Source organism: Carcharhinus amblyrhynchos, chromosome 17 (genome assembly GCF_965287045.1).
Source record: "Carcharhinus amblyrhynchos chromosome 17, sCarAmb.v2.hapA, whole genome shotgun sequence".
Taxonomy (NCBI): domain Eukaryota; kingdom Metazoa; phylum Chordata; class Chondrichthyes; order Carcharhiniformes; family Carcharhinidae; genus Carcharhinus; species Carcharhinus amblyrhynchos.
The window spans coordinates 19,916,946-19,940,100 of NC_137340.1; the positions used below are offsets into that span (position 1 = coordinate 19,916,946).

The 23,155-nt window shown below is 42.2% G+C and overlaps 1 protein-coding gene across 3 annotated transcripts in view; it reads right to left on the minus strand.

Moving 5' to 3' along the window:
• Positions 1 to 23,155, minus strand: part of inpp5a (inositol polyphosphate-5-phosphatase A) — a 499,011-nt gene that overhangs the window by 145,014 nt on the left and 330,842 nt on the right. For all 3 annotated transcript variants that reach the window (XM_080205594.1, XM_080205595.1, XM_080205596.1), the window contains exon 7: positions 8,114 to 8,166. In XM_080205594.1, the coding sequence (XP_080061720.1) occupies positions 8,114 to 8,166 (53 nt within the window). The remainder of the gene's footprint in view (positions 1 to 8,113; positions 8,167 to 23,155) is intronic.

Consider the following 23,155-nt stretch of genomic DNA (forward strand, 5'->3'; position numbering starts at 1 on the left):
TCCATGAAAAGTAAGTAATGCACCCCCATATACATACTTTGGAGAGTAGCTTCACAATAAGAATGACACAATCATAAAAATGTGCCATTTCATACATTAATTTATTAAGTGTTATTAAAAATCTGTAAAACCGAGCTTCATTATTTTAAGTGTTCCACAGCCAATATTCAGAGGCACTCTCAGACAAAGGATTTACGAGGGCACCTGAGACAGAATTTTTATGCAAAAAGTAAAATGAAATAGGAAAACAAAATAACAATTTTCACTTTTACAGCAAATGTCATTCATTATGAAATGGTCTCCTGGCTGACAGAATTCCTTTAATTCAACTCTTTAATGATGATGAAGAAGGCAAATGATTAACAAGGAGCTCCGGATCAGAAAAATATTGACTGGACATCAAAGATACATGGTAGGGAGCGCAGATGTTTCCCTCCTCTTATCAGTGAAGATCCTCACCAAGAATAAAACCAAGTCAGATCATACTTTTGCCACAGGCAGGTCTACTGAGTGCTGTGATCAATAATGAACTCTGATACTTTGAGGGCACATACAAAACAACACAGAAATGCTGACCATTTCATCCATTCTAAGTTGATTATTGAATTGTAATTTGGAATCAGGGACTACATAGTGATCAAAGTCAATATGACTTTCTGGTGGGCTTCTCTATGTGGTAAATGTTCCATAACTGCAACCAGCATCACATTTTTCAACAAACTGAACTCAGGTAGATGATGAAGGCTCACGGGGTGCATGCATATAATTAGGTGTTGCCCAGCCACTTAGGCAAGATGCAAAGTTCGTGCCTTGTTTGGAATTAATCCAACCCAACTGAGGTATAAGTGCAGGGAATTCAAATCAGCCTTGATGTCACCGGCACTGGCACTGCAAAAGAAAGAAAATAAATCCAATTCTAGGGCCATGGACAGCACGGTGGCACAGTGGTCAGTACTGCTGCCTCACAGTACCAGGGACCCAGGTTTGATTCCTGGTTTGGGTCACTGTGTGGAGCTTGCACGTTCTCCCCGCGTCTGCGTGGGTTTCCTCCGGTTTCTTCCCACAGTCTGAAAAACGTGCTGGTTAGATGCATCGGTCATGATAAATTCTCCCTCAGTTTCCCCGAACAAGTGCCGGAGTGTGGCAACTTGGGGATTTTCACAATGACTTCAATGTATGCCTACTTGTGACACTAATAAATGAAAACTGAAAAAAGACTGGGAGCTATTTAATCATTTTTCTGGAAAGTTTTTTAAGTTTAAGGTTTTAAGTTTTATTTATTATTGCCTTACACATGAGGAACTGCCTGATAGCAAGCTACTTGATTGCTGCACTATTATACATGTAGTAGTCACTTAACGTTATGAAATTGTCCTTTTAGGAATCTGCGTGATGCTCCCCATGTTTTATTAAAATTAAAACACACTCGCAGTGGGTCAAGTTCATCACCAAGATTGTAAATTATTGCCCATCCATTTGGAAACTGGGTTGCTCACAAGGCCAATTCGGAGAGCACTATGAGTCAGCCAGATAACTTGGGTCAGAAGTTACATAAAGACCAGACTTACCAAAGTGGTAAGATCACTTGCCGGAAAGACTTAAAGTGAACTGACTGTGTTGTCACAACAAGGTGATAATTTTTTTCTCTGCTGCTTTCCCACAAATTCTCATATATTGAATTAGTTTCCACAACCTGCTCACGTTAAGCTGTAACTCATGAACTCTGCCTGCTGATCTGGTTTCATAAACGCATACCAACTCGCCTGAAATGTTCACTGGGAATTCTTTTGATGGTCCTGTCCTAATTTTGGTGGAAGATTGGTGGAATTCCTAGAGGAAAGGGACTTGCCGTTCTCAGTTGCTCCAATCTCCTGTTGATGTAACAAAGAGATATCGAGACCAGTCCCTGGAAATTCAAGGTTATCTTCAGGAAGGTTTAAAAAGAGACAACATGATGAAAATTGCCCATTCTTCTCAGCTTTAAGTGGTCATGTGTGATGGACAATGGTGTTATTACCATTTTAAAATTTCATTTAAGGAAGGATGCGTTGGGAGCAGCTTAGAGATGGTTTACCAGACTAATGCCTGGAATGGGTGGGCTATTTTATGAGGAAAGGTTGGACAGGTGAAGCTTATATCTGCTCGTGCTTAGAAGAGCAAAAGGTGACTTCAAATCCATGGAATCGCTACAGTGCAGGAGGCGGCCATTTGGCCCATTGAGCCTGCACTGACAACAATCCCACTCAGACCCTATCCCCATAACCCAACCTATTTCCCCTACTGGCTCCCCTGACACACTAAGGGACAATTTAGTATGGCCAATCAACCTAATCTGCACATCTTTGGAATGTGGGAGGAAACTGGAATACCCAAAGGAAACCCAAGCAGAGATGGGGAGAACATGCAAACTCTACATATAAGTGACCCGAGGCCGGAATTGAATTTTAAATATAAGATAGGTCATTTTTTGTTAAGCAAAGGTATCAAGGGGTATGGGCCAAAGGCAGGTATATGGAGTTAGGTGATAGATTAGCCATGATCTCATTGAATAGCAGAACAGGCTTGATGGGCTGAATGGTTTACTCCTGTTCATGATTTGCAATCCTGTCACAATGAAATGCATGTTTTAGTTATAAGTGACAGCAGTTGTCACCAATTGGGGAAAAGTAAAGCATTGTTCTTAACTATATACATGATTTGGTTTCCACCAGTGTGGGAGAGACTATGCCTGTGTTATTTAGATTATGAGAACGAACAAACAAAAGACTAGTTCCAGATTCCTCCTTTGCTCATTGAATGAGCAGCACATTATCACAACCCTTAGAACCACAGAACCCCGACAGTGCAGGAGGCGGCCATAAAAGGTGACTATTGATGCAAGTGATGTGGGCGTAGGTGCTGTACTCTTACAAAAAGGCGACAAGGCAATAGAGCGGCCTACTGGGTATTCTTCTGAAGAATTGGATGATTTTGAATTGAATTGGAAAAATATTCAATGATTGAAAAAGAGACCTTGAGTTTGGTGCTGGCTTTGCAACATTTTAACATTTGTCTGAGACAATTGTGTATATTGATCATCATCTGTTAACATTTTTGGAGAAATTTAAGCCTAAAAATGCCAGACTTTTTGATGGACTCTATTATTCCAACCGCTTAATTTAAAAAATATTGTGGCAGGAAGACAGAATGTGATTGCTGATACTTTGTCATGAATGTGATAAAAGAAGGAGCTTTCGATGAAGGCAAGGATGAAATGGACCAGGTTAGTGTTCTGTTTGCTTGTTTTGATATTGTAAAATGTACGTATATTTATTGTAGAATACTAGTAGTGTGAAACTGCAAGGGTTTGAAAAATGAACCCATTTTTGAATGTTGATGGTTCATTCTGCCATTAAGGAGGGGAGGTGTGACATTAGTATACCTTTACGAAAAATGTTTTTTAAAAAATCATGTTCTCCGCAGCTATAAGCTATTTTGGTTTCATTGCTGCCAGGCCATCTGCTTGAAGTCTTTTTTTTGTTCCTTCAGTGGCTTAAATGGGGTTGTTTATTTTTACTCTGGGATATTTTTTATGACCCATCATTGTGAGGAAGAAAGTCATGTGTTTTGGACAGTTTTTTTCTTCCTAGTGAATTTAAGGTTTAATTTTCTTTTTGGCTGTGCGTACAGTTTTTAGTTTTAGAAGTGACATCAAACTGAAAGTAAGTGTTTCTCTCTCTCCCGGGTTTTGGAAATTTTGCTGGTTCACCGAAAGCAAGGCTTCTTGCCTTCCTGGAGTTGAACTGCTGAAGGTAGCTTGACAGAGACTCTCCCTGGTGTTCTGGAAAGGTGTCCTGACTTCAAACTGTTCTGAGCATGTCCAGTGGGTCCTAGAAGTTATAAGGCTGAGAAATCAGGATTTTCAATTCTCCAACAAAAGGACTCAGTTCCAGTATCACATGAGCATTAGTCTTTCCGGTGTTAAACCTGTGGAAAAGGTTTTTTGCCTATGGGAATTTTTTGTTTGATTGGAACATCTTAGACATATTAGTTAAGGATTGTACATTATAGTGTTGTTTTGTTTTTGTCTGTAATTGATATAAGTTATTGTAGTTCTCTTACTATACATGTTAACTATATCCTTAAATAAACTTTGTTTGATAAACGCTCCCTAGTGGGTAATTTTAATCATACCTGAAGTGAAATATATCATGCTCATCCTAGCCAAATCCAAAGTGCAAACCTTAGGATCCAGGCAGGCTTCATAAAACACTTTTGAGTTTGTGACCTGAATCATAACAATTGCCAGTGGCTGTGAATGTGAGCATGGAGATGAACGCTCACACGTCAGATTCCTTCCAGACAGCAGTTGGCAAAATGTGCAACGTCTCGCAGTTTGCTATCCACTGTAGTGCAAGGGAAGTCACTGAGATTCTCTATTTTCATTCTCTTTTGCCAAAGAGAAGCAAGCAGAGGGAAAATACTTTGCAAGGATTGTGGGCTTCCAATGGTGCCACTGGCTGCATGCATAACACTTTGCGGGTGCCACCAGTCAAATATGCCCAAAATCAGAACCAAAAGTGATTCTGCTCCCTCACTGTCGAGTATCCTGGCAGCAGTCAGTACGCCTTCATTCTGTGGCAGCTCAAGGTGCTATCTGCATTTGAGATACCAAATCAAACCAAAGGTTGGTGATTGAGCAAAGGGGTCACACACATTGACCACATGGCTGTGACTCCCCACCCAGTGCGCAACCCATGTGTATCTGTGCAACATACAATGAAAGCCACGCTGTAACACAAAATCCAATAGAGAAGACCACCAATGTGCTGGAATAATGTTTCCGCTGCCTGGCTCATTCTTGACGAGCTCTGCAGCAGCTGGCAGAGCACGTGTCATATCCTGTGGTGGTCTGGCTGCATGTTATGCATCAGGAGGGGACAGCCTTTGCTAATAGCTGACTGGTGAGCAGCAGAAGACTAGGGGCATGAGAATAAACAGGAAAAGTAGGAGAAAGAGAAGGAGTTTTAAGTTTATTTAATTGTCACAAGCAAGGCTTACATTAACACTGCAATGAAACCACTGTGAAATTCCACTAGTCACCACAATCCTTTCAGGTCAATGTACCTAACCAGCACAACTTTCAGAATGTGGGAGGAAACCGGAGCACCTGGAGGAAACCCACGCAGACACGGGGCGAACGTGTAAACTTCACACAGACAGTGACCCAAGCCAGGAATCGAATCTGGTTACCTGGCACCGTGAGTAGCAGTGCTAACCACTGTGATATTGTGCCGAGGAGGAGGAGAAGAGGAGGCGAGTTAGACAGCTCTTTTCTGCTTAGGTTGTCAGAAGAGAATGAAGTTGAATGGGATCTCAATAACTGCAACACCAGTTCCCTGTTCACCACCATGTCTGCGTCTTAACTTCACACTGGCACTGCCTGTCGCTGTTTTGCTGCAATTAATAATAAAAGCTACCACAAAGTAAACATTCCAAGCCAAATTTCTACATTAACTCATGCCATATCACATACAGAAGTCAACTAATCTCCCTTGTATTTCCCTTCCATGTGCCTTTCCTCGTCCCTGTTCCTCTTTACCGTGCTACTATCCACAGCAAGACCAGTGGAAGACTCCTGACTTTCGGTTGAGGGTGATGACCCTTGAGCACCTCTTCGTTTCAAAAGCCATGTTGCGTACAGACTTCATCATCTCGGTTGGGGTGGCAGCAATCTGGGTGACTGCCTGGCTAACAGGCAGCAGCAAGGGAACTGGAAGACAACAGGTTCACAGTCCATGGATCCACTGGCTTTAACCCAGGGGCTGCTTAGCTCCAAACATTTTACTGTAAATACCCATCAGCCTAGGTTACTTCATCGGAATTCTCTGCAGTGGAACCTCTTGTGAGCTCACATCCATACTATCCTTCCCCCTCCCTTGGCTGCCATTCACTCAGACATTGTGTCTCACCACATGCAGATCTCTCCTCTAATCTATCCTTTAAAGAGTTGGACGGTGTCACGATCTAAGCTGGTGCAAGGCATTGACTGTCTGCACCATTACATCCAGATCCTTGTGGATTGACTGCTGGCATTGACCTCCGCAGATTTCTGTCACACTATCTTTTGACTGTATGTCTTAAGGGTCTGCTTCCTCCCTGCAGATGCAGGACACCTCTCCTCCTGTCTCCCTTTTCCATCAAGGCTTTGGGTGTAACATTAAAACAACTTTGAACTTTCTCTCTTCCATGTTGTATTTTCCTCATCCCAGGTCAGATTCTCCTCAACCATGTCTTCTAATGCTTGCTCCAGCCACAATGCATATCGCTTTACAGGGTACGAGCCATGAAAAGCCCTGCAATGGATAGTGCTGGCTGGAGGCAAAAATCATTCAAATGAGCACTGCAATCAACTAGCACGAGTTACTGATGCACTGTTATTCCCATGCATTTTTGAAGAGCTATCCCATTTAGCCTCCAGTGTTTGTTGGGAGTACATGTGAAAAACTGGGGCAACAAAAGGCACAAATGTTCTAAAGTTTATTTATTAGTGTCACAAGTAGGCTTATGCAATGAAGTTACTGTGAAAACCCCCTAACCTCGAACCAAGAATAACCCCACATAAGTTTAAGCAACCTTCATATCCATTCATTGTTTATCAACTGACTTCAAGTAATTATGGCAAACTTTGATAATTTTGGAATTTCTAATTAAAAAATGATATAATGTATAGTAGGTGAGCCAAAAATTATAGACAAGTTACTTCTAAGAAAGGAATGAAAGTCAAGGGAGTACTTTCAATTCGAAGTTATCACTGAAGTCCTCCCTAACAATGTGCCCGAGTTGTAACATGTTGTCAGTTTTCCACATTTAGAGGGCTGAATGGTCGACTCTTTTCCCTATATTGAGAGATCAACATTTTGAATGTTCACCCCCTTCCCTCACCACCCACCACTACCCCAAATGAGTAACCGCATTAATTGGAAAGGAGCACCTACAATCTAGAACTGATTCTCTATTGATTTCAGTGAGCTCCAATGCGACAGATAGGCCTGAAAATCAAACCAGAGTGACTCATCATGAGAAGCACAAATTGCCATCTTGGCACTGCTGCATGATTTTCCAATAATTTTTCTTTTTAACCCCAGGGTCAAAAATGGTCACAGAAGAAATGTACAAAAATCACATGATTTTGGAACAAATGAGATGGTTGATTTCCCCATAGCCTTTAGAACTCTTTGTTCAGGAATGGGAGGTGGTCCACGAATAGTTCAGCACGTGTTTTCCTTTGTTAGTGTTGCTATCTTATTAGCCACAAGAAGTTGTCAGTCCTGTACACTGGACTATCAGGGGCTTAAAGAGTCAGTCACAGATGGCTTTTGGAAATGTGCTGCCACTCTCAGGGTGTGTGTGTCTGTTTATGTTAGGAGAAGAGAAAAAGCATATCATAACACCCTAAATCTTGGGCAGGTGGGGGAAAGGGTGTGAAATCATGAGGCAATCCATTTGTTGTCAGCTAATCTGGTCATCAAGGTCATTGACACTGCTTAGCCTCACTACTTTTGTTGGCCGTGGCAACTCCATCTTTTCAATCCAAATTCTTTGCCTTTTGTTTAATCCCTTAATGTTTTTGCTTTTCAACTAAGTATCTCCTTCTTAAAGAGCAGTCAATATCAGAATATCTCCCATCTGAAGGAAGGATAGTGCAGGTGAAAAACTGTTGTGAGATTCTTTGATGCTGCAATATTGTTAATACCCTGAAGTTTTGCTGCAGATCAGTTCTCTGGCCGTCAGTGGAAAAGATTTGCATTGGTAATAAATTTAGAAAAGGAGTTATGGAAAGAGTCCTTACCTGATAATTCCATATCTTCTCTGTGTCACTGATTTCAGGTAAATCCAAGTACAGAGAGTGGTAGGGTGAAAATGCAGTAGCATTATGTAAAGTATTGCCAAGCTGATGGATTAACCCTTTCAATCATAAATGCAGTTTCAAGGACGTATGGTGTGGCAAATGACAGTGGAATGACTGACAAAGGCCTGGGTGTCAAATCATGGCTCTACCCAATCTGTACTTCTACTGGCATTAAATAAATTGCAAATTACTTCAAAAGTCAAAAAAAGGACTAGAACATACCAATCAGTGACACTCCATCGTGTTCTGATGAAGCCTTTTCTGGACCACTTACACTATTAATACAAAAAAAGGAAAGATGTCAATTTCATATTGTAAAGAGAAACAATTGTACAATCTTCACAGTTTGGTGATGGAAACTGAGCATTAGACACAAGCTGGTTTGTCTTCCCAAACAAACCTGAAGCTATCAGAGATATTGTACACGTCATTTATAACACAAGCACAGTGGAAGATTATCAAAATGCAGCGGAAAATTACTGAACCAGAAAAGAAAAGGCATTTGATTTATTTGTTTGGCAATAATTTATCTTTGGTTATAAATCACTGTAATCATGCTCAGTTCATTCCACTAGATGGAAGGAAAGTAACAGCTCGGCATGGAAATTAATCACCCTCACGCTCGCCACACTTAAGAGAAGATGCAACTGCAACATACCTCAACACAGACGTTCGCACAAAACTGACAAGGGGAATGGGCGACTCATTTTGCGCTGTCAGAATATCGTGCATTACTCCAGAACTCTGCAGGATCGAAGTTTAGCATAACCGTGACATTCACAGGCCACTTGGCACCTGCCGCACAGCTTGTAGCTGTTAAAGGTCAACATTCAAACTATTTACTAGCACCATCGTTTCATTTAAAGGGAACACAAATTGAAGGTGAGGAGTTTGAGATGATTTTTAACCAGCAGCTAAGGGGATGAAGAGCAAATCTGTACAATGACAGTCATTTAGTTCCATTTAGATGGGTGGCGCAGGCCCTTTTTCCTTACCTAAAGCCAAGCCCTTTGCATGAGCTGCTTTTCGGTTCACCAGCTTGTCAGCAATTGATTTCACAGGTGGACTAGGTTTAGACATTAATTCTGTACTTAAGTGACTCATGCGCACATATGGCTATAGTTAGGATATAGTGGAATCCTGTTGAAAAAGATCAGCTAGCCAGTAGCCCCAAAGTATCAGTATAACTGAGTGAGCAGTATATCAGAAGATAGCAATCCATGATGTGGACTAGTCATCCAATGATCCATAGCATGATATGTCCTGCTGAGCAGTGGCGCTTGGCAATCATTGACACTTAACGATTGATTCAATAGCTGCTGAGCCTCCCACACTGATATGCCAACGGGAATGTTAGTGCAGTTTAAAGTTTAGTTCTCCCTCCAACTCAACACTGATATATAGAACAGAGTGCTGTTCAGCTGTTTAAAGCGCGGTGACTGGACAGCAGAGTTGTATCAAGTCTTGTTCGCCCGTCATCCCTTGTGCGCTCTTATCTACAATGGCTCCTGATTTTAAAATTGCTTTCAAATCCCTCCCTGATCAGCTTTCGTCTCCCCAGTTTCTGTAATCTCCTGCACACCTCTAAATATTAATGCATCACATGGTTGTAGCGCGTACTGTCCACAAGAAGCCCTGTAGCAACGCACCAAGACTTCACCAGAAATACATCCCAAACCTGCAATCTCAACCAGCTAGAAAGGCAAGGGCAGCAAGTTCATGGAGAATAACAGCACCTCCAAGTCACACCATAGGGAGGTGATGGCCAAGTCGCATTATCACGAGACTATTAATCCAGGAACTCAGCTTATGTCCGGGTTCAAATCCCACCAGGGTAGATGGTGAAATTTAAATTCAATAAAAAATAACTGGTATTAAGAGCTGCAAAAAGTCTCACTATACCAGGTTAAAGTGCAACAGGTTTATTTGGAAACACGAGCTTTCAGAACGCAGCTCCTTCCTCAGGTGAGTGGAAGGTGAGCCATTCATCTGGAGAAGAAGCAGCCCTCTGAAAGCTTGTGATTCCAAATAAACCTGTTGGACTTTAACCTGGTGTTGTGAGACTTCTTACTGTGCTTACGCCTGTCCAAAGCCGGCATCTCCATATCATGGTATTAAGAATCCATTGATGACCATGAAACCATTGTCGATTGTTGGGAGAACCCATCTGGTTCACTAGTGTCTTTTAGGGAAGGAAATCTGTCATCCTTACCCTGCTGAGTTCAGAGCCACAGCAATGTGGTTGACTCTCAACTGCCCTCGGGTAACTGGGGATGGGCAATAAATGCTGGCGAGTCAGTTATGTCCATGACCCTTGAAGGAATAACAGAAAACACCACACCCAACTTCGAAATATATTTCCATTTCTCCATTGTGCTGGCTCAATGCCCATATCAGAGGAGTTAATTAGTTACATTTCTAATAGTAGGGCCATATCCAAGGGGACCTTTCACTTTAAATGAAGAGGCAACCATGGAAACACTGAAGACAACAGTGATAACCAAATTTAAGACTGGAACTCATTTCTTTGCTCTTCAATTCCTATAGCCTAATTGAATCATTCCCCTACTCCCCACACATAGAGATACAGCAGCTTTTCACTCTGATCTACTTTGACACATGAAGCAATGGGCAGGATTCTCCAACCTCACATGTGGTGGTTGAGATTGCAGGTTTGGGAGGTATTTTTGGCATTCCAGCCAAAACTCCATTCACTTTCAGCAGCACCGGAGAATCCCAGCCCTGAACGAGGATGGATGTTTTTGGCAAAGGTTTCAAAGCCGAACTGCATGAATTGTAAAACTTTGTGCTTTGTCTCCTTAGGTGCTCAAGATGAAAAACTAACAGAAAACAATGGACATTTCCAATCGGTCACTCTTCCGACATTTTTCAGTTGGTGAATCCATGGATTTGGACCTCAAGAAGACCTGCCTACAAATACATTCTGGCAGTTAGAGTCAGAGATTTACAGCATGAAAGAGGGTGGTGGGTGCGCGGAATCGGCTGCTGGCAGTGGTGGTGGAGGCTAATTCGATAGGGTCTTTTAAGAGACTTTTGGACAAGTATATGGGACTTAGTAAGATAAAGGGTTAAAGGTAAGCCTAGTAGGTAGGGACATGTTCAGCACAACTTGAAGGCCGAAGGGCCTGTTTGTGCTGTAGTTTTTCTATGTTCTATGAAAACAGGCCTTTCTGGCCAACATGTCCATGCTGTCCTTTTCTTCAACCCCAAAGCTAATCCCAAATACCTGCATTTACAGAGTTCAACAGCAGCACTTCATGGTGGTGTTTGAGAGCATGATGCAGCCTGTGCAGTTTGGGACCATTGTTAGAGTAGTCCTTATAGACCACCATGGAGAATGTGGCAGCTCCACGGCCATCTGTTGTGAAGACCGAAGTTCACACAAAGCTACATCCAGGACTGAGGTTCTGTCGAGCAGAACCAATCTAGACATGTCTTTATTTCCTGGGTGCGCCATATTTAGGGATAGACTGAGACAGCACGATTCAAAGCCCTCACTGCTGACCAGCAATCCATCTACACACAAATCCATAGCCACGCTGAGAGATTACTCAGTAACAGGAGGAGAACAGTAAAGGGGTAATCTTTCTTAGATTGATGTTAGCAATAGGCGCCATCCATTCATTTTAGTGACTCTTCCCACTGGGAACAAAGGGACAGTAAATACACACTGAGAAGGTTAGCAAGTTGAAGAAACACATCAGAGGCTCTTACTAAGTGTTATCACAATTGGTCACACTTGAGACCTCTTCTTTGAGGAGGTGACAAAGACAATGGACAAGTTGATGGATGTCATTTACATAGACTTCCAGAAGGCTTTTGATAAAGTCCTGCACAAGAGATAGTTAGCCAAGATGGAAGTCTATGGATTTGAAGGTAGATTGCTAACATGCATAGGAAATTGGTTGAGCATTAGGAAACACAGTTGTAGTAATGGGTACATACTCAAATTGGGAGGATGTGACTAGCGGTGACTGCAGGGATCTGTTTTGGGGCCTCAACTATTTACAATATTCATTAATGATTTAGATAATGGTATAAAAAGTCAAATGTCCAAATCTATGGATGGCACAAAATTGGGCAGCATTGTAGATAGTGTTGAGGGACCACATAAAATTACAAAAGGATATTGATAGATTGGGTGAATGGGCCAAGCTGTAGCAGAGGATATTTTGGCCCTGGAGGAAGTTCAATGCAGAATTGCAAAAATGATACCCGGACTTGGGGGGGGATTAAGCTATGAGGAGAGATTAGACAAATTAAGTCTTTATTCTCTCAAATTCAGAAGGCTGAAGAGTGAACTGATAGGAGTCTTCAGAATATTTACAGGGAAAAACAGGGAGGATAAGGACAAACTGTTCCCATTAGTTTAAGGCTCAAGAACCAGGAACCATAATCTAAAATTAGGATCAAGCCATTCAGGAGAAAACACTTCTACACTTACAGTGGAGGAGGTTTGGAACTGTCTTCCTCAAATCTAATAGTTGAACCAGCATTCCCCACCACTTAAGTCTGAAATGGGCACATTTTTTGAACAGGGATATCAAGGAATATGGGCCTAGGACAGGTTCATGCAGTCAAGCCACAGATCAGCCATATCTTACTGAATGTGGTGGTGTAGGCTCGAGAAGTTGAATGGCCTACTCCTGTACCTATGTTCCAGACCTTCATCAGCTGCTGAGTCCACAGATTTGAGCCCCTGTGAACCTGCCTAAAAATATATCCCCAGAGTTGCCACAGATTATGGTATATCCCATTAGGACTAAATCAGGAGTACAGCAAAATCCTTAAAGGCAGAGCTTTGTATGCTGGCTTGGTGAAGGAGCTTTGGTGGATTGTACAAGGATGGAAGTTGGTCATATACTCAAGAGTTTGTAACGTAGCTAGAGTCAGATGGCGAGCTCAGCGCCCAAGTCTCCACTTCAAGGACACTTGCAAGTGTGATATGACAGCTCTAAACATCAGCTATCACACCAGGGAGTCAGTCACTAGCTAGCGAAAGAAGGAAAGAGCAATGTCCCCTCAGGGTTGGCACATGCTACTATGATGACCAGTGGCTATTACAGCTTGGCAACAGGCACTACTCCAAAACCAACAATTCACAGCATCATTTTGCAGCTTCATGTGCAAAACTTGTGGTAGAACCATTCACTCAAGAATTGGCCTTCACAGTCATCAGCAAAGGTGCACCAAGTGAAGACAGCCCACCAAAATGGATTGCTTCCTTTGGGTCCATCATTTCTCAGAGATGAAGAATGCCAACGCACATCAATGACGCAAAACACACTGATTGCATTTGCCCTTTACAATGTAAAGTTTATCCCCAGATCTTGGGAGTGTGTATTGGCAGTCCTGTTTGTGAGAGATAGGTCAAGGTAGTTGGAGGGGACAAGGATGTGGCATTAAAACATGGCTGGCTTCTAGAGTAGCAAGTTTGTATTTGGCAAAAATGAGAGACTCAAATGGGAAAAGTGTATCTCACCATTCGTGGTTGTCTGTAGCTTAACTCCATCTATCTGTTCCTCAGTTCCACATCCATTAATATCCCTGTCTAACCAAAATCCATTGCTCAGTCTTCAAATGTTTAATTGGTGTTGCCATAACAGCTTTTCAGAGCATTTAGTTTAAGATTTCCATTATCCTTAGAACTTTTTTTTGCTTCAGTAGGTCTGCTATTTCATGCTCATCTTCTTGCTCTGCAGTCTGGCCAAGTTGTGGCTGATACTGCAGGCCCTGCTGTAACACTCCAATTGGCACGCCCAGGCATCTTCGTCAATGTTTGAGGATATCAGAGATGTGACTGACTAATAGTGTGCGTCACCTTCAGGTCTTCACATTCTACCAAAGCACAGCGGTTAACGTTAGCAGAATGATGACCATAACAGGACATATTCCTGCTTTTTCAAAATAACTGCATGGAATTAAATATCAGATGACCAGATTTACATAATAGGCCTATCGCTTATGCATTTCTCATCAACTAAGAAAGACAATAAAATACTCTATGCACATATCATGCACCCTAATACATCTGTACAAATCTTGCAAAACTGTCCATTTTGAGGCTGCCCTAAATATATTTTCTATTTTATTCAAAACTTCAAAAGCACAGTTTGGATATATCTTTTGAGCCAAATGTTGATGTCCATTGCACTTCCAGGAATTCCATGACTGGAATGCAGTAATGAATAATCTTTGAGTGCTGTCATGCTCTTAGCCACCTCACCACAAATTAATCTTGCTTGGAAATGAATACGTGTTAAATTGTGGAGTACATATCATTCGGATGTGTTTAATTGCCTCTTGTCAAGTCATATCTTAAGAGTTTCTAAAAACAATATTATTACACTTCGAGCAGGACCCAAGTAAATAATACATGTAAATGTAAAGACTGTTTAATTAGTGTCTCATTAATCTTTTGGTAAGCACATGATGATACAGTGGTTTTCGACACATCACGTGCAATATCATGTTAAAGTAGGCCTCAGGCTGAAAAAAAAGCTCTTACTGACCTTTTGAAGAACCTCCATAAACATCAGCTACATAAATACATCAGCTACATGGGGTAAGATCTCTATGGAACATCAACAAGGAGACAAAGGTTACAGAGGGCTAATGTCAGAATGCACTGTGAGTAATAACTAATGCTCACAACTTTGATTGATAATGTCCCACGCAATGTCTCAATTCATCTTTTCCATCATTTTGCTGAGGGAAACCATATCAAATTAAACAGCAACACAGCAGGATTGATTCCACCGAACAAAGCAAGCAGGGGAAGAGACATTGGAGGAAGCGTCAGTGGCTCTGTCAAGAGTTCATACTCATTATTAAGAACCAGCATGCATGTGAGGGAGATTGGGCAGGCACTGCAAGAGGATAGAATGATTTAAATGCATAATAAAAGGACAAGGCTTAATGAGCTGTGAGTATACTCTGCATCACACCTTTTAAAAGAAAAACACCCACTCCATAGAAGCGAGGAGGAACATTGTGATCGCGATGTCAGTTGTTGGCACTAAGTCCTGGTGGTCTAGTCCCAAATGAAACAACTCTTTGTCAAGCTGAGCTACCAGGAATAATGCATCCAGGAGAGAAAGAGAAAAGGCAGCTCATTTTCCCACAATTCTACCATATTGAAGAAACATCATGCTTTAAAAAAATTCCAGAATGCTTTGGCACAACCATTGATGTAGCAAGGTAGAACTTTCCACCCAATATCTTAATTATCAGAGCAACCAGCTTATTGACTGTTGTGCCTTTGAAAGGCCCCCTTCAATCATTGTAAGTGGGGCTGCAGGAACATTGCAAAGTATTCACATCAACCTGGAGCTCAGCCTTTCTGGCACAAAGAAATAAAACTTAGGGCAGAATTCTCCAATTTTAAGAGTAAGTTCAGTGGCACCTTTCCACAGGCCTGAAAGGTGGGATCCCACACCAGATTTTGTGCCTGGGACCTCATTAATTATGCACAGATGAGTTCCACTCTGAGTTGGCGGAGTGGGCTGGCGGTTGATTTGTCCACCTTTCATCAGCTGGCACGTTCAAAGATCCCAGCGTCATTTTTAAACACCAGTCCAGCAAACTGACTCCAGCCTACCTGTCTTCGTGTCAGTGAGCCAGAGGGAAAAAGGATAACAGCCTCAAGGAGAAGTCTGTTCCTCAATTCAATCACCTTTTCCACAAGCCAATTGTCTGGATGTCGTCCATGTCCCACTTGGATCTTTGCCCACCACCTCTGGTGTCTTCATCCATCCCCTTCCAGTAACTGACACAGGGCATCCCTGTGACCACCCCCCCCCCCCCCCCCCCACTTGTTTGCGAGCTGTTCTTGCAGCCTTGTTGGGGTCCAGCTTCCCTCTGCCTTCCATTGTTTGTCTTCTTCATCCACCTCCTCGCCCCTCTATCCGTCATCGTGAGCCCTCACCCTTCCTGTGACTCCTTGCACAGCCCTGCTTCAACATTGCACCCATTGTCTTCATCAGGCCACCACGCAACATCCCCTCCCCCACCCTCCTTCACTCACGCTCCACCCTGGTCGAACTTCAGCTATGGGTTGCAGTGGCTCATGAGACCCGCAACAGTGTGTCCAGGCAGACGCTGGTGTGTGGCACCAGAGAGAAGGAGACCCCTGTACTCCCCAACCTCAGTACTGATCCAAGACACAGGAAGATCCATGGCTTCAGCAACATGGTGCTGTCCACGAAGTCCGAGAGATGGAGAACAGCAACTAGTCTGCCCTGGCAGCGTGGTGAATAACGTGCCAGGAGCAGCACAGTGCTATGGCAAAGAGGCTGTTGCACTGACCTGATAGTCTCTTGTGAATGGAGGACCACCTTGTGTACCCCAATCTTTATCAATCAGGTTTTAAACAGATGTAATTTTATGCTGGCATAACACAAGATTGAAAGGCAAGATGGGATGGGAATGGGCAGCTGTTTTAATGAGCATTCATGAGATGTAAAGAAATGGAAACAGTGGAAAGACCAACCCATCGTTGGGAGAATTACAGCTGTTTTTACACTGGAGGATTTCCGACTTTTTGGCTCCTGCTAGATTCTCAGTTTCCACCCGCCACCAGACCAACATTGGGAGAATTCATCCCTCAGAATTGACAAATGGTTGGGTGGCAAACAGTAAAAAAGTGGCCACAGTGTAGACCATCTGCAGTCCCCTACAGAACAGGAGCAAGGGCATCACCATAGGTTTCTGTTACAGGATGAGATCAACACATTGCTCACTTCCCCATGAGTATGGTTTGTTCAGGAAGCTGGATCTCTGGTAACTTCTTGGGAGAAAAGCAGATTCTTAGAGGCAGTATGAAGCCAGCCATTTCACAGATAGCTTTCCAAGCCCAGTAAGACGAGCTGTCCTTGAGGGAAATTACATTGAACTGGTGTCTCACTCTGCTGCCCTGATCCATCAGGCAACAGCAATGATATGTGAAATGTCTAGGACAGTGTTTATGTCTCTGGGAAGATTGCAGTTAATGAGAACAGGGCATAGACATAATGAATTAAAGTTGTTTTCGTTCAGTAGGTCAGAGCGGCGAGAAAGAATATTTGTAAATTCTTGGATGGTTTCTATGTGCTTGAAAAGAACACTGTTGATCCACAGTTCACTAAATAACACTCAGCTCTTTCAGATACCAGCAGTTGAATACATTTAATGGACTGAGTAAAAAATACCTTCATTTGGCTGTGACTCCATTCCAAGTCCCGTAGATGGGTCATTTAAATTATAGGTGAAGGAACCTGCAGTAATTCAGCCAAATGCCAGTTTCCATCACCAAGCACCCTTTATTGTGTACCAACAAAGAGACTGCTCCCACGGCTCACAGTTAGCTAGTTCAACACTTCAGGGACTGCAACAACAGTCCGGAGAAAGTAACAAGTTTAAAAGTCCCTGTTGAACGCTTCCTATTAGGCAAGTCTTTGCTTGATCAATGAAGGGAACTCGCACTCCATGAAGCCCAAGGGGAAATCTATCGACAATCCCAGTGGCTTTCCTGGCCATCGTTACAAAACCCATGCTTGTAGCCAGGAGTGCCCGTCGGAACCGAAGTGTTGCACTCTGCTATTCCAAAAGAGGGAGCCTGGAGCCTAAATGAAGCCAAGTAACAAGATCTGGATTCCTTTTGTTTTTATCAAGAAGCCTTGTGCAGCGATAACCAATTCCTGTGGAAGCAGCAGTTACCCACTTCCCTTGGTAGCTTCCAATAGGCCTAAAGCAGAACCTGGTCACATAAGACTTGCCAGGGATACGCAAGTCAAAATTGGAAACATGATCAGGCAGATTCTCAAACTGTTTCCCAACAGATAGAGGGCCTAACACAAAACTCAACCCACCAACACCAAGTCACATTACAAACAGCCAATATTGCGTGAATGGTGGATCCATGTTCACCCTTGTTTTCTGACCTTTCACCTGACCATATCTGTGATACGGATTTGTATCCCATTTTATCATTTCTGCACCAGCTGTGGCAAGGTCTATGAAATATTTATTGACTCATTTGGGTCCTATGTCACAAAATAAGTCAGATCAATATCAGGCAGGAAGCTCATAGCAAGGTAAAACTTTGGTTCAATCATTGAGAGGACATATTCAGGTAACTATCAAGGACAGTAATGCCATTTTGCGGTATCCAAGAATCTTATTAATTCAAGGATCATTGATGGTTGGTTCTGGCACAAGTAGATTCAGCCAAATGGCCTCTTTCTGTGCTGAAACCATTCTATGATAATGAGGAAGTCACCCCAAGTAAAGTAGAATTTAACTTCAAGTTTTTAAAAATCACTGTTTACAGTAAGAGCAGTAAACGTGTAGGCCAAAATTTTCCGGCTGTTTCTGCCAGTTGAATCTTTGGGTCTTGTCAAAAGCAACGCTTTGAGTTGCACTCCCCCAGGCAATGGGTGGGTGCAAGGCTCACAAAATCCTGTAGACATCAATCAAGATCTCACCATCAGTCAACGGTGGGCTGCCTCCACCATCGCAAAACAAGCGGTGGAGATGTGAGGGGGTGGGTAGAAAATCCTACCTACATTATTCTCAAAGGAAACAACTGCCAGGCCAAATGAGAGTAATGAGAAAAGAACTGAACAAGATGAGCAAACATTACTAAGCGGTATTAATCAATTATCTTTAATTGCTCAATCTGATTATGCAATAAATTAATAACGTGGAATACATCAGGTGATGCTGCTTACATCAGTGAATATAATTAATAACAACAGATTCAATGCAACCACATAAATTATTGATTAGATACAGTCCAAAAATGGAGAACACCACGCCAAATGAAATCATACTTCCCGCCTAGGCAAAGTTCAAGGTTCAAACTTGTGAACATTGTGTGTTACAGTTCTGTTGCCTAATCTGCAACTAAATACCACATAAAGAGCAAAATACTCGCACAAATTATAAATAGTACAATTTCTTGCTGTAATTAGCTTCACATCTTTCTGTTGCTTCCTATTTCTTGCAGCTTAATGCAGATACAATAATGCTGAATACAGTTAGTGGTGACCCACTTTTATGCTAAAAATACCAGGGCAATCTATGAGCATGATTCACATTGGATTGGTGAGAGCACGAGGCAAAACCAGCTGCTTGAACTAATGTCAAATTGGGTTATTTACCAACAATGAACTCATCCAAGCTCATTATTGCCATTACATTGTAGCAGGAATGATAAGTCTCATTTTATGCATGTTCAAGATTTTAAAATAAACCAATAACAAATGGTATTTTTTAAAACAGTAGACAAATTGTTATGTGTGCAAATTGGATTATTTATTAACAGAGTTCTTTTTAATCTTTCTCATATTTATCATGTCATACAGCATCAAGCACAAATTTCTAAATTGAGTTGTATTAGTCTTTTCAGATATGTAACTGTTTTGCACGAAAAATGGGTGATAGATTGCATTATTTAACAACTAGTCCTTCCCTATTACTAGTTCCAATTACTTAGCAATTGAAGGTTATTTATTAGTGTCACAAGCAGACTTACATTAACACTGCAACAAAGTTACTGTGTAAATCCCCTAGTCCTTCCCTTTTACCAGTTCCATTGGGAAGGGTATCATTGCTGTAGAATAAAATTTTTTTTTTTAAACTTTATTCCAATCCAATCAAGTCAAATTAAACCCAATTCAGAGTCCCAACAAGTTGGGACATTCCCAATCCAAGCTGACAAGACAGGGCTCTCACCTCCTGTCTTGGGCTTGATCTACATGATCCAAGCTGACTGGAGTAGGCGTAGCTCCTCCTCCAGGGCTTGATCTTATTTGCATCTTAGCCAAATGGCCGAGATGCCGCTTTAAAAAATTGCTTCAAATGAAGCTGAAATGTAACCCAATGACTTCAACCAAGTGCAGCATGTCGATACTACACTTGATCTTAGCCAAAAGGCCGAGTCTGAGGTCACATATCATCTGCCTCAAGAACAGCTTCTTCCCTGTCCTGTGTTTGCTCTACAAACCGGGTATTAGTGGATTTGTATACAGTGCTCGCTTCTCCCCTCACCCTTCCATCCTCTCCTTCAACACTGATTGTGAAATCTCTTGGATTTTTATCTCTTCAAGATCTAATTCATCCAAACACGTGTCTTTCTAGCAACTTTTCTTTATTCTGTCCTGTTACTGAGGTGATCCACTCACCATTCATCCGCAATTCCCCAATAGCCAAGCTTACTTCTTCCACCAGACTTTACTCTCACTTCTTTCATTCTCTTCCCAATCAGTTCTAGGCCAATTAGCTAACCTCTGCGCTTGTTCAGAATGTTAATGGTCCTCTCTGTCCCTGAGCATTGTCCCTTTCAAAACCAATGTTACCATTCATCCATAAAGAACTTGACCCACGGTTGATCTGTTCTTTCCAGCTAATATCCCAGTTTCAGGCTCCCTTTTCTTTCAAGTGTGCTCCAATGTGATACTGCTTCCTAGTTCGATGGTCATCCAACCAAAGGTTCCTGTTCAAATCCCTCTGATCTGACATTTGCCACACACAGAGGCTGCGCTGAAAACTGCAAATTACAGCCTCTGCAACTGTGTCCATGACATGCAATCTTTTTCTGTTCTTGGTGCCGAAATTTGACATCAATTTTCCATTGACACTGCTCTGTTATCCAGTTCCATTGGCTTGTCCTTCTACACTTGGCTGTAAGGAATGCCCCGAGGTCAAAAACGGCACTAAATAAATTGTGAATATGATTTTGTGATTATGTTGGCTCCCAATGAGCTACTCATTGTGAGTTGAATCTGGAGGACCCAATAACACATTGTAATAGAATAGAATAGAATGCAATACAGAATTCCCATAGTGCAGGAGGCGGCCATTCGGCCCATCGAGTCTGCACTGACTCTCTGACATAGCATCTTACTTAGGCCCAATCCCTGCTCTAGCCCCGTAACCCTATGCATTTACTGCGCCAATCCCCCTAACCTACACATCTTGGAACACTAAGGGGCAATTTAGCATGACCAATCCACTAATCTCCATCTTAGGAGCGTGGGAGGAAACTGGAGCACCCAGAGGAAACCCAAGCAGACATGGGGAGAACGTACTAACTCCACACAGACAGTCAGCAAACGTTGGAATTGAACCCAGGCTCCTGGCACTGTGAAACAGCAGTGCTAAACGCTGTGCAATCCAAGAAGGAGGGCAATGAGGTTTAGCACAAAAACAGCATGTACCACTGTATCAAAATGTCTCCGACAGTACATGTGTTGCCAGGTATGGAGACGGAAGTGGGAGGAGCTGCCTCAAAGTGACCAAACTTAAAATGGTTCAATAATTATTCTTCCAACCAGCAAATAAGTTAGTTAAAATCCAACGTCTAAAGCAACTGCTGACACATATGTGGGAAAATATGCTTTTGGGAAGGGAGAAGCTTAAGATCAATGAGGACAGCTTGGGCCAGCAGAGGAAGACAGACAGGACAATCAGTGTTGACTCCAAGATCCTATTCACACAATGTTTCATCATTTTACCAGAGCTGGAAAGGCAAAAGGAGTCAGCCACACCATCTAAGAATACACTCTAAACTCACACTGATCCGCCTTTACTTTGCTAAAAGTACAAAGAATAAAAAAAAGTACAGGATAGGAACAGCCCCTTTGGCCCTCCAAGATTGTGCCGATTATGATCCCCTAACTATAAAAAAAACCTTCTGCCTTTACTCAATCCATATCCCTCTACTCCCTCCCTATTCATGTACCCATCCAGATGCCTCATAAATGTTGCTAATGTGTCTGCTTCCACCACATCGTCTGACAGTGCATTCCAGGCACCTACCACTCTCTGCATGAAATATTTCCCCCACACATCTCCCTTAGACTTCAATACCTTATTCACATACTTCCATGCATTCATCCCACAAAATGCCCTGTATGGAATGTCACAGGACAACCTGACCCCTTCCTTGGGGATGCAGTGCTGGAGAACATGCAGTAAAATTCCAGGGGATCTGCCCACAAATACATGTTAAATGGAGCCTCGTGATAGATGAGGAGGTCCCTTTCCCACATGAATGCATCTTTTTGTAACCCAATGTGCCTACAAATGCAGTCTATGTCAAAAATAACAGATTCAAAATGCCATATGGAGGCGCAGTAAAGCAGCAAATGCGTGAAAAAGACTATTTAATTTGTTTGCACCCTACAATGGCCTGACGCAGCAAAACACCAGGGCTTTGCATTGAAAATTGTCAGGACTTGGATCTGGAAAATCACTAACCTTCTTCTGCTCTGCACGTGGACAGGCATTCATTAGCTTCTTCAGGGTCATCGGTCTCCTTTGAGCTCCTTAGTTGAAGAAGGTATTGAATCTATAATTTCAATCATTGGCCAATTCTATCATGCAATGTATGGCATCGTTCATCTCTGTATACATTTCCCCTGGTTGCCTCCATGCTAGTCTCTCATGTGAGTGAACAGTCCTTTGTCATCGGGTTGATAAGCCTTAACCTGCTCCTCCCTGCTCTCAATGTGTTGTGCTGCTGTAACCTTTTACTCTCAATTTTCGATTGACAACACTTTTAAATTGCACACAGGTTTGCCATACTCACAGGCTTTGTAAGTCCTTTCATGGGAAGGTCTCAATGTCAAGTAATGACATGCCCAGTGCTCTATGATTTCACACTATTATGTGATCTAAATCCATTCTGATTGGTTGGCGCAGTCATATTATTACAATATGGCAGGTGGAAACTTGACAAGCTATCACAATGATTTGCAATTTGTATTTTATTGCGAGGAAGTATTAAATTAAAACATTTATTATTATAAAGAAAAGAAAACTTAAACACACAAGATTATATTTACATAGTTAAAAGTAGTCTGACAAACATTTCCCAAAAGATTTCTGCTTAGTTACATAAGAACATAACACTATTTCCAGGCAACAGTCCCTATGGATTCTTAAGCTTTTTAAAGTTTATTAATATCACAAGTAGACTTACATTAATGCTGCAATGAAGTTACTGTGAAAATCTCCTCGTCACCACACTCCAGCACTTCATCGTGTACACTGAAGGAGAAGTTAGCATAGCTAATACACCTATCCAACACATCTTTCGGGCTGTGGGAGGAAGCCCACGCACACAGGGAGAACGTGCAAACTCCGCACAGACAATGACCCAAGTCAGGAATCGAACCTGTGTGGTGATGCAGCATGCTAAGCACTGTGCCACCCTAATCTGTAGAAGTTTCAGTATTATCACAAGGCATCCACTGTTGC